General features: G+C 51.5%; 2 protein-coding genes across 2 annotated transcripts in view; both read right to left on the bottom strand.

Annotated features, from left to right (window-relative positions):
- Nucleotides 1-5,495, bottom strand: part of CES4A (carboxylesterase 4A) — a 32,915-nt gene extending 27,420 nt beyond the window's left edge. Inside the window, 1 exon segment of the mRNA XM_054534422.1 lies at nt 5,345-5,495. Within this exon segment, the coding sequence (XP_054390397.1) occupies nt 5,345-5,495 (151 nt within the window).
- Nucleotides 5,496-7,060: 1,565 nt separating this feature from the next.
- On the bottom strand, nt 7,061-16,059 carry LOC100434075 (carboxylesterase 3-like). Its single transcript, XM_009250805.2, has 9 exons — nt 15,938-16,059; nt 13,582-13,786; nt 13,336-13,474; nt 13,029-13,162; nt 12,454-12,607; nt 12,237-12,341; nt 10,630-10,731; nt 10,110-10,250; nt 7,061-7,261 (listed from the first exon to the last, which is right to left on the bottom strand). Exons 1-9 carry the CDS (start codon nt 16,017-16,019, stop codon nt 7,061-7,063), a joined length of 1,263 nt encoding a protein of 420 aa, XP_009249080.2. The 5' UTR covers nt 16,020-16,059.
- Between the last annotated feature and the right edge of the window lie 210 nt (nt 16,060-16,269).

Genomic DNA, 16,269 nt, shown 5'->3' with positions numbered 1-16,269 from the left:
GCTCAAGTGATTCTCCTGCGTCAGCCTCCTGAGTAGCTGGGATTACAGGTGTGTGCTACCACACCCAGCTAATTTTTTTTTGTATTTTTAGTACAGATGGGGTTTCACCATATTGGCTAGGCTGGTCTTCAACTCCTGACCTTAAGTGATCCACCAGCCTTGGCCTCCCAAAGTGCTGGGATTACAGGTGTGAGCCACCACACTCAGCCCAGATTGGATTTCTTAAAAAGTCCCCTATATACTGCCTACAGGAGACAGACTTTAGAGTCAAAGATACAAATAAATTGAAAAGAAGAGAATGGAAAAAAGTATATCATGGACACAGTAACCGCAAGAAAGTTGGAGTGATTATGCTAGTATCAGGCAATGCAGACTTTTAAAATATTACTAGAGATAAAGAAGGGTATTTTATAATGATAAAAATGTCAATCTATTAGGAAGACATGCAATTATAAACATATATGTACCAGATAACAGAGCACTAAAATATATGAAGCAAAAAGTGACAGAAGTGGCCAGGCATGGTGGCTCATGTCTGTAATCCTAGCACTTTGAGACGCCAAGGCAGGAGGATCACTTGAGCTCAGGAGTTTGAGACCAGCCTGGGCCACATAGTGAGATCCCTTCTCTACAAAAAAATAAAAGGAAATTAGCTGGGTGTGGTGGCATATGTCTGTGGTCTCACTTCAAGCAAAACAATCTTGAAAAGGAACAAAGTAGAAGAACTCACATGTCCCTACTTCAAAACTTATGAGGAAGAAATGCTATGAAGTACCGGGCTGGGTGCAGTGGATCACGCCTGTAATCCCAGCACTTTGGGAGGCCGAGGCGGGCAGATCATGAGGTCAGGAGATCGAGACCATTCCTGGCTAACATGGTGAAACCCTGTCTCTACTAAAAATACAAAAAGAAAAAAAAAAAAAAGAAGAAGAAAGAAAAAGAAAAAAGAAAGAAAAAAATTAGCTGGGCGTGGTGATGGGTGCCTGTAGTCCCAGCTACATGCCTGTAGTCCCAGCTATCATAGCTGGGACTACACTTCAGGAGGCTGAGGCAAGAGAATGGCGTGAACCGGGCAGGCAGAGCTTGCAATGAGCTGAGATGGTGCCACTGCACTCCAGCCTGGGCAACAGAGTGAGACTCTGTCAAAAAAAAAAAAAAAAAGAGAGAGAGAGAGAGTATGGTACTGGCATAAGACAGATATACAGAATTGAGAGTCCATAAATAAACCCATCTCTCTATGGTTAACTGATTTAATTAGTTTATTTATTTTCAGAAATGGAGTCTCACTATGTTGCCCAGGCTGGTCTTGAACTCCTGGGCTCAAATGACCCTCTTGCCTCGGCCTCCCGAAGTCCTAGGATTACAGGTGTGAGCCACCATTCCTGGCCAAGGTGAACTGATTTTCAACAAGGCTGCCAAGACCATTCAATAAGGGAAAGAATAGTCTTTCCAACAAATGATGTTGGGAAAACTGGATCATGCCACATGCAAAAGAATAAAGCTGGCTCAGGTGCAGTGGCTCACACCTGTAATCCCAGCACTTTGGGAGGACCGCTTGAGCCCAGAAGTTTAAGACCAGCCTGGGCAACAAAAAGTAAAAATGATGAGCCAGGCATGGTGGCATGTGCGTGTAGTCCCAGCTACTGGGGAGGCTGAGGTGGGAAGATTGCTTGAGCCCAGGAGGTTGAGGCTGCAGTGAGCTATGATTGTGCCACTGCACTCTAACCTGAGCAACAGAGCAAGATCCTGTCTCAAAAAAAAAAAAAAAAAAAGAGACCTTTATATTAAAGCATGTACAAAAATTAACTCAATATGAATCAAAGTCCTAAATGTAAGAGCTAAAACTATAAAACTCTTAGAGGACATAGAGGTAAATCTTCATGGTTTAGTGACGTATTCTTAGATATGATACCAAAAGCATGAGAAACAACAAAAATAGCTAATTCGGACTTCATCAAAATGAAAAACTTTTGTGTTGCAAAGGCCACTATGGAAAAATGGAAAAGACAACCCACAGAATGAGAGAAAAGATTTGCAAATTATGTGTCTGATAAGGGACTTATTTGTGGAATCTATAAAGGTCTCTTACAATTCAACAACAAAAAGAGAAATTAATTTTTTTAAATGGGCAGAGGATTTGAGTAAACCTTTCTCCCAGGAATATAAAAAGAGCCAACAAGAACATGAAAAGATGCTCGACATCATTAGCCATCAGCGAAATGCAAATCAAACCAATATTAGCCACTACTACTTCATACCTACTAGGATGGCTAGAATTAAAGAGTCAGATAATAAGGCCAGGCATGGTGACTCAGGCCTGTAATCACAGCACTTTGGGAGGCCGAGGCAGGTGGATCACTTGAGGTCAGGAGTTGGAGACCAGCCTGGCCAACATGGTGAAACCCCGTCTCTTCTAAAATTACAAAAATTAGCTGCATGTGGTGGTGGGCGCCTGTAATCCCAGATACTTGGGAGGCTGATGCAGAAGAATTGCTTGAGTCTCGGAGGCAGAGTTTGCAGTGAGCCAAGACCATGCCATTGTACTCCAGTCTGGGTGATAGAGCAAGACTGTACCTCAAAAAAAAAAAAAAAAAAAAAGAAAAAAAGAAAAAAAGTCAGACAATAAATTTTGACAAAGAAGTGAAGAAATCAAAACCCTTATAGATCGCTGGTGGGAATATAAAGTGGTGTAGAAAACAGTGGTTTTAGAAAACAGTTTGGCAGTTCCTCAAATGATGAAACATAGAGTTACCATATAACCCAGCAATTCCACTCCTAAGTATACAGTTGACCCTTGAACAATGTGGGTGTTAGGGGCATTGACCCCCATGCAGTTGAAAATCTGCATGTAACTTTTGACACCAAATAAACTTTACTAATAGCATACTGTTGTCTGGAAGCCTTACTGATAACATAGTTGTCGATTAACACGTTTTTTTATTTTTGACACCCAGGCTAGAATGCAGTGGCGCGATTTTGGCTTCACTGCAACCTCTGCCTCCTGGGTTCAAGCAATTCTTCTGCCTCAGCCTCCCGAGTAGCTGGGATTACAGGTGCCCGCCACCATGCCAGGCTAATTGTTGTAGTTTTGTTAGAGACGGGGTTTCGCCATGTTGCCCAGGCTGGTCTTGAACTCCTGGCCTCAGCTGACCTGCCCACCTCGGCCTCCCAAAGTGCTGGGATTACAGGCGTGAGCCACTGCACCTGGCTGATTAACACATATTTTGTATGTCATATGTATTGTATAATGTATTCTTACAATAAAGCAAGCTACAGAAAAGAAAATGTTCTTAAGAAAATCACTAAAAAGAGAAAATGTATTTACTATTCATTAAATGGAAGTGGGTCATCATAAAGTTTTCATCCTTATCTTCATGTTGAGTAGGCTGAGGAGGAGGAGAAGAAAGAGGGTAGGTTGGTCTCAATATCTCAGGGGTGGCAGTTCATCTGCCAGTTTTCTCAATTTGTTACAAATCTCCGTAAATGTTTAATATATTTCTTGAAAAACATTTGCGTATAAGTGGGCCCACGAAGTTCACTATAAACCAACTGCCAATTTAATTCTTGCTTTCCATGTGTCTGGTGTCTTTTTTGTCTTCAATTTATCCTTTACTGCTTTCTTTGTATCAAGTAAATATTTTCTGGTAAGTATTTAAATTTCTTTCTTTTTTTTTTTTTTGAGACAAAGTCTTGCTTTGCCGCCCAGGTTGGAGTGCAATGGCGCCATCTCAGCTCACTGCAACCTCCACCTCCCGGGTTCAAGTGATCCTCCTGCCTCAGCCTCCCGAGTAGCTGGGACTACAGGCCCCCACCACCATGCCCTGCTAATTTTGTAATTTGAGTAGACACAGGCTTTTGCCATGTTGGTCAGGCTGATCTCAAACTTCTGACCTCAGGTTATCCACCCACCTCAGCCTCCCAAAATTTTGAGATTATAGGTGTGTGCCACTGCGTCCGGCCAAAGTATTTAAATTTCTTTTTTCTTTTTATTTTTTTCTTGAGATGGAGTCTCCCTCTGTTGCCCTGGCTGGAGCACAGTGGTGCCATCTCAGCAACCTCTGCCTCCCGGGTTCAAACAATTCTCCTGCCTAAGCCTCCCGAGTAGCTGGGATTACAGGTGCCCGCCACCACGCACAGCTAATTTTTGTATTTTTAGTAGAGACGGGGTTTCACCACGTCGGCCAGGCTGGTCTCGAACTCCTGACCTCAAGTGATCTGCCTGCCTCAGCCTCCCAAAGTGCTGGGGTTACAGGCGTGAGCAATTGCACCTAGTCGCAGAAGTTATTTTGAGGTGGAAGAGACTTGTGCCAAAATTATGATGCTCCCTGACATACCCCAATTCTTCCATGTTTGAGTTGTAGTTGAGGAGCCATACGATTTTTTTGGACATTGCGAGCGGAGTGTTTATACCTGTGCCAGGGAGCACTTATTTAGCATCGGCAGTGTGTCAAGCACGACTCTAGGTGATTTATGCTAATGATGTTTCAGTACTCACAGCCAGACCAAGGAAAGGAGTCTAACCTTACTCTCATTTTACAGATGAGAAAACTGAGGAACAAAGAGGATACCTTACTCAAAGATACACATCCGTGGCTGAGTGCAGTGGCTCATGCCTGTAATCCCAGCACTTTGGGAGGCCGAGGTGGGTGGATCTCTTGGGGCCAAGAGTTCGAGACCAGCCTGGCCAACATGGTGTGAAACCCTGTGTCTACTAAGAATACAAAAATTAGCAGGGCGTGGTGGTGCACGCCTGTAATCCCAGCTACTTGGGAGGCTGAGGCACAAGAATCATTTGAACCCTGGAGGCAGAGGTTGCAGTGAACCAAGATCTCAGCACTGCACCCTGGTCTGGGTGACAGAGTGAGACTCTATCTCAACAAAAATAAAAAATAGAAATAAAATAAAGAAAAGACACACACCCAGTAAATGGTGGAACTCGTAGGAACCCTATCCATGAGCGGGTGTGTGAGACCGTCGGGTTGTGTGAGTAACCAAGGTTGGCCTTGGATAGATACTGGAAGCATCTGCTAGGACCTCATCCTGTGGCGGGGTCCAGGTGTGCACGTCTGATCCTGCAGCGCCCCCTGGTGCTCACACTCCTACACTGTTCACTTGGCCGTTCCTGTGGCCCTACCAGTGGGAGGCTCCCGGGTCCACCAGTCCCTGTCCTGCAGGGCCACGCCTGTCTGAGTCTTTGGCTTGCTCCCTTCAGCTCTGCATGGCTGCTGGGTCCTAGGGCATGGAGGGGCCCTCAGGGAGCCTCAGGGAAGAGAGAATAGAGAGGTATGAGGCCTGGAATCCCCTCTGTCTGGCAGGTCATATCCCCCGGCCCCTGGGGCGGTACCATTCTCCTCCCTCCCTGGGTGAAGGATGCCCTTGGCGGAGAGGGCTGGAGCTAGGACAGGGTCTGAGGCCTCAGCAGCCGGCTTGCCCACCCTCTCCAGGGCCTGCTGGTGTTGGCGATACCCAACCTGGTAACACCCCCCCACCCCCATGGCTGCCCTGTGGGGGCCACCGTCAGGTCCGGAGGAAGAGGCCTCTTTGTACATCCATGGTGGCCCACGGCAGACCCCTGATTTCCGGGTCTGCTCCTGCTTGCCTTAAGGCTGCCCTTGCGGGGCTTCTTTTCCCTGACCTCTGTGTCTGGTCAGTCGCCCGGTCTTGTCTGCGGACTCTAAATCTAGAGCCCACCAGTGCCTCTCCATTCACCTGGCAGCCCACCCTGGTGCCCTCCGTGTTCTCGCTGCTCTCCTGCCCCTCTCCCCTCTCCCAGCCACCCTCCTCCATACAACAGGGCTTCCATGAGTTTCAAGTCCATGCCGCCCGCCCCCCGACGCAGCCCACAAGTCCTCTCATGTCTGCTCTTTGCTGACCTCTCCAGCCCTGCAGAGCGGCGATTCCTCCACACATTGCATCCTTCAGGCCTCTGCTCCTGTTGTTCCCTCTGCCAGGCACGCCCTTCCCCCGCTCCCCACCCTTCCAGTCTTCTACGCTGGTCTACACAGTTGAGTAACCTCTGTTTATTCCTCGGGTCTCAGCTGAGATGTCCCTCCTTCCCTGTCTCCCAAGTCTGGGCTGGTCTACGTCTCTGTGTCCTCACAGCCCTTTGTGTCCCATTTACACACTGTATTATTGGGGCCTGTTTTGTTTTTGAGACACGGTCTCACTCTGTCACCCAGGCTGGAGTGCAGTGGCATGATCTCGGCTCACTGCAACTTCTGCCTCCCGGGTTCATGTGATTCTCCTGGCTCAGCCTATCTAGTAGCTGGGACTACAGGTGCACACTAGCACGCCTGGCTAATTTCTGTATTTTTAGTACAGATAAGGTTTCGCCATGTTGGCCAGGCTGGTCTCGAACTCCTGACCTCAGGTGATCTGCCCGCCTCGGCTTCCCAAAGTGCTGGGATTACAGGCCTGAGCCACCATGCCCGGCCAGGGCCTGTCTACTTGTCAAGCTCTACCAGCTTGTGGAGATGAACTTCTCTGGTGGAAGGAAGGGGATGAGAATAGCAGGACTTCAGTGGCACGTGGAGAACTTGGACTTGTCCTAAGGGAGACATGGAGTCACCAGGAGCTTTCAAGCAGGGGAATGACATGACTCAGAGCCCTTCTGGCTTTCTGTCTCTCCTTCCTCCCCAAAATGGACTTCCCAGAACAGAGCTGGTTCCAGTTGGAAATGAAAATGCTGGCCGGGCATGGTGGCTCACGCCTGTAATCCCAGCTACTCGGGAGGCTGAGGCAGGAGAATCGCTTGAATGAGGGAGGTGGATGTTGCGGTGAGCTGAGATCAGGCCACTGCACTCCAGCCTCGGCGACAGAACAAGACTCTGTCTCAAAAAAAAAAAAAAAAGAAAAAAAGAAAAGAAAAGGAAAAAGAGTTGCAGTGAGGATTGAAGGAGAAAAAATCCCTCTCCTGGCGCTCAGTGCACCATAGTCCCTGGCACATAATATGTGCTCATTAACGGGCAGTTTCACCTTGACGATGATGGTGATAATGGTTTTCCTTTCAGAACCACACTGGCTCATATCTAAGGAGATTCCGGAGTGGAAGTAAAATTGATCAGTTAGACAAAGGGGCTTGGTGGTAGGTGGGTAGCTGTGGGTGTCGGAAGGTAGTGGCAGAGACTGTGCTGTTGGATGGGATACCCACTAGCCTCCTCCCTCCTGCCTCTTGTCTCACCAGACTGGTCAAGACGGGTGTTGAGATGGCCAGCATGTCCTCCCGGCTCATCTGCTCCATTGTATCCAGGAGACCCCAGCCCTGTGTGGACACCAAGGCCCTCTCAGTGGAGCCTGACCACTGGCTCACCCCGACTCCCAGCCCTGGGCAAGAGAGTGTTCACAGTCCTGAGGCCAGAAACTCATCATGGAGCACTTGGCCAAAATGGGGCCGAAAAGTCCACAGACCCAAGAAGATAAACCTCAAATTGGTGGGAGGTGGTGGGTGTGGGTGGGGACAGCAGCCCCAAATACAACAGGCAAGTGGTTAAAGGCAACTATAGAGAATGAAAGAATTTCTTCAACTTTTTTTTTTTTTTTTAAGACAGAGACTCACTCTGTTGCCCAGGCTGGAGTGCAGTGGTGCAATCTCGGCTCACTGCAACCTCCGCCTCCCGGGTTCAAGCTATTCTCCTGCCTCAGCCTCCTGAGTAGCTGGGATCACAGACGTGCACCACCATGCCTGGCTAATTTTTGTATTTTTAGTAGAGGTGGGGTTTTGCCATGTTGGCCAGGCTGGTCTCAAACTCCTGGCCTCGAGTGATCCGCCTGCCTTGGCCTTCCAAAGTGCTGGGATTAAAGGCATGAGCCACCGGGCCCAGCCTGAGTCACCCAACTTCTAAGAAACATTCTCAGCAACAAGTCCTGGGTACAGACTTCCATGCCAGGCAGATCTCCCCAGGTCCTGGGGCACAGCCAGGTTGGGGTTCCCTTGGTTTCACTCATACAACTGTAAGTTGATGGTGTGGGGTTAAGGCTGCTTTCCAGAGTCTAGGGCATTGACCTGAAAACTTTTACAAGCTTTGTCTTTTGTGAGACAGTGTCTCACTCTGTCACCCAGGCTGGAGTATAGTGGCACAGTCTCGGCTCACTGCAGCCTCTGCCTCCTGGGTTCAAGTGATTCTCGTGCCTCAGCCTCCTGAGTAGCTGGGATTATAAACTTGCACCACCACACCCAGCTAATTTTTGTATTTTTAGTACAGATGGGGTTTCACCATGTTGGCTAGGCTGGTCTCGAACACCTGACTTCAAGTGACCCACCCACCTCAGCCTCCCAAAGTGCTGAGATTACAGGCATGAGCCACCGCACCCGGCTTAAGCTTTGTCTTTGAGTGTCAAGATTGCATGAGCCTCTCTCTCACATACCAAGGGACCAATATGAGGGGGTTGATTCCAAAGGGCTAAGTCAGAGGACAAAAGCTATGGACACGAAGACATTCACTGCGCTATTAGCCTCAGTGGTAAAAACTAGAAGTTGCCAGGGCTGGGTGCGCCCTCATGCCTGTAATCCCAGCACTTTGGGAGGCCAAGGCTGGTGGATCACCTGAGTTCAGGAGTTCTAGATCAGCCTGACCAACATGGAGAAACCCCATCTCTACTAAAAAAATACAAAAATTAGCCAGGCATGGTGGCAGATGCCTGTAATCCCAGCTACTCAGGAGGCTGAGGCAGGAGAATCGCTTGAACCCGGGAGGCAGAGGTTGCGGTGCGGTGAGCTAAGATCACGCCATTGCACTCCAGCCTGGGCAACAAGAGCGAAACTCCGTCTCAAAAACAAAACAAACAAACAAACAAACAAACAAAAAAACTAGAAGTTGCCCAAATGCCAAGATGAAAGAACAATATAATGAGACCCTCCATTTGTGGAAGATTTGCAGCCATTAAAAGTGGTTGCTGGCTGGGTGCTATGGCTCATGCCTGTAATCCCAGCACTGTGGGAGGTCGAAGCAGGAAGATTGCTTCAGGCCAGGTGCTCTAGACCAGCTTGGGCAACAGAGGGAGACCTGCCTATACCCAGAAAAAAAAAAAAAAGTTAGCAGAGTGTGGTGGCACAGACCTGAGGCCCCAGCTACTCAGGAAGCTGGGAGGATTGCTCGGGCCTGAGAGGTTGAGGCAGTAGTGTCATGATGGCGCTGCTGCACTGCAGCCTGGATGATGGATCGAGACTCTGTCTCAAAAAACAAAAAAATACACAAACAACAACAACAACAAAACGGATTGCTTTGTCTTAGGGTGTGCAATGGGCCAAGATGGAAAAAAAAAAAGAAAAGTGAAAAAAATTATTGCTGTGAAGATGGGTAGAAGAATAAGAACGACAGAAACAAGATGCTTGGGATGAAAGCACAGTGCTGACACTCTTGTGGGAAGTTCTATGCACCTGGAAAGGACTGGAAGGCACTTAGCTCATGAGGTCCCTGGTGGCTTGATATCTAAAACCTGAGAGTCTTAGTCAATTCCTCTGGCACAGAGTCACACTAACCAGTCTCATAGAGCCTGAGGTATAAACCAGACGCCAAGGCAGGAATATGCTGCCCAGATCAGCACTGCCCAGAAGGCCAGTTTGTGCAAAAGCCTGGTTCCCCGAAAGAAAACATTTGCTTTATTGAAGTGGCCCACGCCTGTAATCCCAACACTTCGGAAGGCCAAAGCAGGCGGATTACTTGAGGTCAGGAGTTCGAGACCAGCCTGGCCAATGTGGTGAAACCTCATCTCTATAAAAATACAAAAATTAGTCGGGTGTGGTGGCATGTGCCTGTAATCCCAGCTGCTTGGGAGGCTGAGGCAGGAGAAACTCTTGAACCCAGGAGGTGGAGGTTGCCGTGAGCTGAGATCGCACCACTGCACTCCAGCGTGGGTGACAGAGGGAGACTCTGTCTAAAAAAAAACAACAAACAAAATCAGAAAACAAAACAAAACAACAACAACAACACAACAAAACAAAGCTGGGTGACCTTGGGCAAGTCCCTCAAACCTTTCTGGGCCTCTGCTTTCTCACTTATCAAATGGGAGTACCAGGAGTACTCAGTTCACAAGGCTGTAGTGTTGATGTTGGGGTGGGAGGTACTGGCTGGGGCAGGGCCTTGAAGGGCACAGGGGCGGGAGCAACTCACCCTGGGGATGAGCCAGCTGAACTCATGGTTGTTGACACCCATGAGGAAGGGCACCGAGTGGAAGGGCTTCTCCTTCAGGAGTTCCTTGGGGCTTTTGGGGAAGACAGTGCCATCAACGGTGAGAGGATAGATAGTAATTTTCTGCAGGAGAAAGCAATGCAGGAGGCTCCCAAGTTAGGACCAAGCCTCAAAGGCTAGGACCCCAGGAGCCACTGAGCCACAGGCCTGAGTGGCTGAGCCTGGAGGGAAGGTGAAGAGATGGAGATCACCAGGGCTAAGGGGGTCGGGGGAACCGGGAGATCAGGGCAACGGATGCTTCCAGTTTCTTTCCTAGAAGACAGGCCTGCTGTGGGGATGGAGATGGCCCTCCATTTCTGTCTCCAAGCCCTCAGCCCCTTCCCCTCATGAGCTGCTGTCCCCAGCCCCACCTGGGAGTAGACTGCCCCTCTGCTCCTGCAAGGGATGGATAGAACCCCTTCTGTGCCATTGCCCGGCGCCATCCCCAAAAGGGTGGCCATACCAGCTTCTTGCTAAGGACCAGCTCTTCTCCTTCCTTCTGCCGAAGGCACTGCACCATCTCAGCCGGCGAGCTGGAGCTGCAGGCCAAGGTGTTTATGATTTTCTGGGGACAAATGAAAGAGTCATGCCTCCCTCTCAGTCACTCAGCCCCACCTTGCAGCCCTCTGCCTCCCACAGAGAGGGTGCATCTGTAGGACAGCTGGACGTGATGTCACAGATGGGCCCCGAGACTGGTCATAGATGTGCCACCACTCCTGAGAAGCCTGCTCTGCCCGTCAGCTTAGGTGGTGCCAAGGGCCCCCTTGCGTCCCCTATTATACCATAATTTTATTATCTGGGGGAATGGGGTCGCTGAGTCCTCATTGCCCTCTAAGAATAGTGTCATTATCTTTTTTTTTTTTTTTGAGACAGACTCTCGCTCTGTCACCCTGGCTGGAGTGCAGTCGCGTGATCTCAGCTCACTGCAAGCTCTGCCTCCCGGGTTCACGCCATTCTCCTGCCTCAGCCTCCTGAGTAGCTGAGACTACAGGCACCTACAACCACGCCCGGCTAATTCTTTGTGTTTTTAGTAGAGATGGGGTTTCACAATGTTAGCCAGGATCTCCTCGATCTCCTGACCTTGTGATCCGCCCGCCTCAGCCTTGCGCTGCGTTTTTCTTTGGAGACAGGGAATGACCTCAAGTCTGCGGTCGAGAAAATCTCTCCTGGCCACGGGGAGAGGATGGGTTGGGGAGGTTGAGAGGTGGATGCTGTTGTCCATACAAGAGTCAGCATGCCCACGCAGAGGTTCCAGAATCATCTTGTACCCAGTGGTTACAATGCCCAGCCCACTCTGCCTTGGCCACCATCTGGGGCCAGGTGAGGGAACTGACCCAGCCTTCCAAATCCTGCTCACATTTGCCCCCTCTCCCCCCGATGGCTCTATCCCTATTCCATCCTGTCTCTTTCTCCTGGACTCTGCCCTGGTCATTTCACTGGCCTCTTGAGCTTCAGGACGGCTCCCTCCAACCCACCTTCTACTCCAAGTAGCTCAACCTTGTCATTGCCCAACTTCTTCCTGCCCTCTGGATAAAGTCCAGATTCCCAGGCATGGCCCCCACTTCTCCAGCGCCTTCACTTCCTGCCCTGTTCCCTAACCTGCGAGCTTGCTGCTGCAGGACCTGTCACTCTCTCCCACACCTGCAGCCTTTGCAGATGCAGTTCCCACTGTGACTTCCCTCCCCTGGATTCTCTTCACGAGACCTTACAATGAGGATCTAGGGTGGGGATCTGAAGCCTGAATGGAGAGCTCTCAGGCAGCAGGTGGCTGGCAATGGAGACCCCCTCCACCATGCTGCCCGGGGCAGAGAGGGGTGCTCCTGAAGACCTCACCCTGGAGAAAGGGCCAACGATGATATGCTTCAGGGTGGCCTCCTTCAGGAAGCCCTCCCTGACTGCCAACATGCTGGAATGCAGCAGTTGTTTCCTCTGATGCTCTGTCTTATTGAGCTCCTCTTTGTTAACAGGGAGCTCCCTGCCAGCAACCCCCGCTACTCTGAGACCCCACGGCCAGCACAGAGTGGGGTATGGGAGGCACACATAGAGTAAGAGAGGGAAGGAAATGCAGACCTGAGCTAGGGGCCAGGGGTGAGACTCGATGATCCCTGGGGTGGTGATGACCCCACTCTGTGTGATGGCTCTGTGGAACAGCCCTGCAGCCATCGGGGACAGGACCTGGGTGCATTGGAGAGAGTAGGTGGCTGTCAGAGGAGGGCAGAGGAGCTGGGAGTTCTGAGACCACTGGAGCCCTCCTGGCCACCATCACTAGCCCCCTATGGTGACTTACCAGGCCAGAGACGATGCTTCCACCGGCGGATCCACCAAAGACGGTGACACAGTTGAGGTCACCCCCAAAGGGGGTGATGTTTCCTTGCACCCAGCGCAGAGCAGCTACCACATCTAGGAAGCCCTGGTTGCCAGGTGCATGCTCATCTCCAGTGCTGGGGGCAGTGTTAGGGCAACGGTTAGTTCAGCCTGGCTCCTCGCCAGCCTCTGCAGGTTTGCTTTGAATTAGCCACCAGGATGCCAGACCCTTCTCTGCTCCCCAGGTCTGGCCTGTCTGGGAGCCATGGTTGGCATCTCCAGAGCCTGTTGCTCTTTGTCCCATATCCTGCTGGAACCTGGGCTTCAGCCCAGGAATCAATGCCCTCTGCCCAAGGGACCAAGTTCACTGTATAATTCTGGCTTTGGCTGGACCCCTCTCCCAGGGTGAAGGCTTGGGGGGTGCCCTTCTCCGCCCCAGACAGCATGGGTAAGCGGCCCTCCATTCAGGTTCCGGACCCCAGCCTAGATCCCCAGTTGCTCTGGTGAGCTGGCCTCTCCTCGGCGCAGGCAGTGCTCTGGCCAGGCCTGTCATCTCACCTGAAGAAGCCAAGGACCCCAAGGCGATACTGGACTGTAACCACGACCACATCCCCATAGGCAGCCAGGGCTGATCCATCGTAGGAGGTGGCAGCGCCAGTTATCAGAGCACCTCCATGGACCCATACCATGACCTGCAGAGGTGGCCATGGGGCACTGACCCCCAAGCTCCTGAGACCTCAGCTGCCCACCTGCCAGCCCAGGGCAGTCTCAGAACCTCTAGGGTGCTTTGGAAACAGGGACAGGGAGGGGACAGGTGGGCATAGGGGAGCTGGATCAGGTGGACAGGGCCCTCTGGGGTGCCTACCGGCCTACCGGCCCCTGCGGTGGCCTCAGCTGGGCTATAGATGTTGAGGACCAGGCAGTCCTCTGAAACAGAGAAGATCTGCTGTTTTCCGTTGAGGACAAATCTGCTGTTGTTCATGCTCTCCACGTCTTGTAGGCACCTGTGGCCAAGGGTGGGCCTGAGGTCCAGCTGTTCAGCCCCACAAGCCCCAGCAGCAGGATTCTCCTGCAACCTGCCTGTTTGCCCGCCTCCACCAGCACTACTCACATTGGGGGCGTGGCGCTGGCATCCCGCACACCCTCCCAGGGCTGTGCTGGGTGTGGGGCTGAGAAGCGGTCAGGCCCCAGTGGCGGCTGGGCAAATGGAATGCCCAGAAAGACATTCACAAGGCGGTCTGTGCCCTTCACGCCCACCTGTCGGCCTCGCACACGACCCAGGGTGGTGTCTACTTCAGGCTGAACAATTTCAGGCCCTGAGGGAAGGACAGAAAGGCCACGGGGTGAGTTGGCAGCCCCCATGAGAGGAAGGAGTGAAAGACAGACACTCAGGCTGTTCTCAGTACTTACCACACAGCATCTTGGTAACCCTCCCAGCAAGCTGGTGAGCCTGGTCTTAGGTTGACACCCAACTTCCTCCTCCCTGCCTGCCTGAGAGTCACTACCACTCCACTCCAGGCCAGACCGGGCCTGCCACTAGGGCCTTGAGCCTTGGGGCCAGCCACTTGCCCTTTTGTTTGTTTTCATTTTTTGTGTTTGAGACAGGGTCTAGCTCTGTTGACCAAGCTGGAGTGCAGTGGCACGATCTTGGCTCACTGCAACATCTGACTCCCGGGTTCAGGCGACTCCAGGGCCTCAGCCTCCCAAGTAGCTGGGATTACAGGTGTGCACCACAACGCCTGGCTAATTTTTGTATTTGTAGTAGAGACAGGGTTTCACCATGTTGGCCAGGCTGGTCTCGAACTCCTGACCTCAAGTAATCCATCCACCTGGGGCTCCCAAAGTGCTGGGATTACAGGTGTGAGCCATCACGCCTAGCCCTGAATTATTTTTTAAAAAGTTGAGTCGGGGTCTCATTATGTTGCCCAGGCTGGTCTCAAACTCCTAGGCTCAAGCAATCCTTTCACCTCAGCCTCCCCAAGTGCTGGGATTACAGGTGTGAGCCATCATGCCCAGCTGGCACCACATTTCTTGTACGACCTGCAGAACTGTGGGCTAATTAAACTTCTTTTCTTTGTGAATTACCCAGCTTCCTGTATTCTTTTACAACAACACAAACAGACTAAGACTGGAGGACTGCCTCTCCCAGGCTAGACAATTCCTAGAGATAGGAGGCAGCTCTCTGAGGAGTCGGAATTGGCAGGCAACTCTCTAGAGAGCAAAGGCAAACCAGTCCAGAGCCATACCCCAACCACCTCCTTTATACAGCTTTCAGCTCCTGGCTGCCATCCACCAGCCATAATCACCGCAGAGCCAGGTACCAGGAAGCTGGCTGGGGACAGCCCCTTTCCCCAGAGCCTGCTGCCAATCGTAAACCTCTTTAGCCTGCCTTGCCTATTCCTTCCCGAGGCAACCGTGGCAAAGGGGCTTGCCCACATTTTCCCCCTGCTCCCTCTGCCTCCTGGCCGCTGCCACCTGGTGCTTCCCTCTGTGGCCCTATGTGGCATGGCCTGCTTCCCATTCACAGGGAACTACGAGCAAACTCCTTCCCTCGTGATAGTCGTTTGCATATCTGCTTGTCTTACTATACTTCATTCAAACAAACCTCAGTTCCCCTTAAGACATAAAGACAGGCCAGGTGCGGTGGCTCACGCCTGTAATCCCAGCACTTTGGGAGGCCGAGGCAGGTGGGTCACCTGAGGTCAGGAGTTTGAGACCAGCTTGGCCAACATGGTGAAACCCCATCTCTGCTAAAAATACAAAAATTAGCCGGCCATGGTGGCAGGTGCCTGTAATCCCAGCTGCTCAGGAGGCTGAGGCAGGAGAATGGCTTGAACCCGGGAGGTGGAAGTTGCAGTGAGCCGAGATCACGCCACTGCACTCCAGTCTGCATGACAGAGCGCGACTGTCTCCAAACAAACAAAAAAACATAAAGACAATCATGGTCCCTGGCAGGCCTGCCCTTGGCGATCATTCAAGATAGCAAGAGTAGAGCGGGTGCAGTGGCTCATGCCTGTAATCCCAGCACTTTGGGAGGCCGAGGCAGGTGGGTCACCTGAGGTCAGGCGTTTGAGACCAGCCTGGCCCACATGGTGAAACCCCATCTCTGCTACAAATACAAAAATTAGCCGGCCATGTGGCAGGTGCCTGTAATCCCAGCTACTCAGGAGGCTGAGGCAGGAGAATCACTTGAATCCAGGAGGCGGAGGTTGCAGTGAGCCGAGATCGCTCCATTGCACTCCAGCCTGGGAAACAAGACCGAAACTCTGTCTCAAACAACAACAACAACAACAACAACGAAACAAACAGAGCAAGAGCAGAGCGCCTGCCCAGAGAGAATGCACAACCCCTGGTCTGCCTCCAAACACGACTCTTTCCTGAGCGGTCTGCCCACTGCTCCCTGTCCCTGTGTCACTCTTGACTCCTCCACACCAAGTCCCTCTGCAGGCCCAGCAGGTGTGTCTTACCAGTGGCTGTGGCAGGGCATGCCAGGAGCAGACAGACCACCCCGACCAGGACCCCGGACTCCACTCTCACTGCTGCCTCCATTCTCCTTACAACTGGTTTGACAGAAGCTTCAGAAGGTAGAATAAGATCCCTGCCCTTCAGCACCACCGATCTCTAAAGGGCTGTGACATAGAACCTCCAAGGACAGCGCCGCCTAGCTGGTGGCCAGCCCCAGCCCCATGCTCAGGCTGAGCCAGAGGCAGGGCTAGATGAGTGCCCTGCAGAGGCCTGGTTGATATGACAGCCCTCCCCGACCCACTGTTTTCAAATTCCAGCTCTCTTGACTTGGTGA

This window comes from Pongo abelii, chromosome 18 (assembly GCF_028885655.2).
Source record: "Pongo abelii isolate AG06213 chromosome 18, NHGRI_mPonAbe1-v2.0_pri, whole genome shotgun sequence".
Taxonomy (NCBI): Eukaryota; Metazoa; Chordata; class Mammalia; order Primates; family Hominidae; genus Pongo; species Pongo abelii.
Note: the sequence above shows the minus strand (reverse complement) of the source record. Positions and strands in the feature narration are given on the sequence as shown.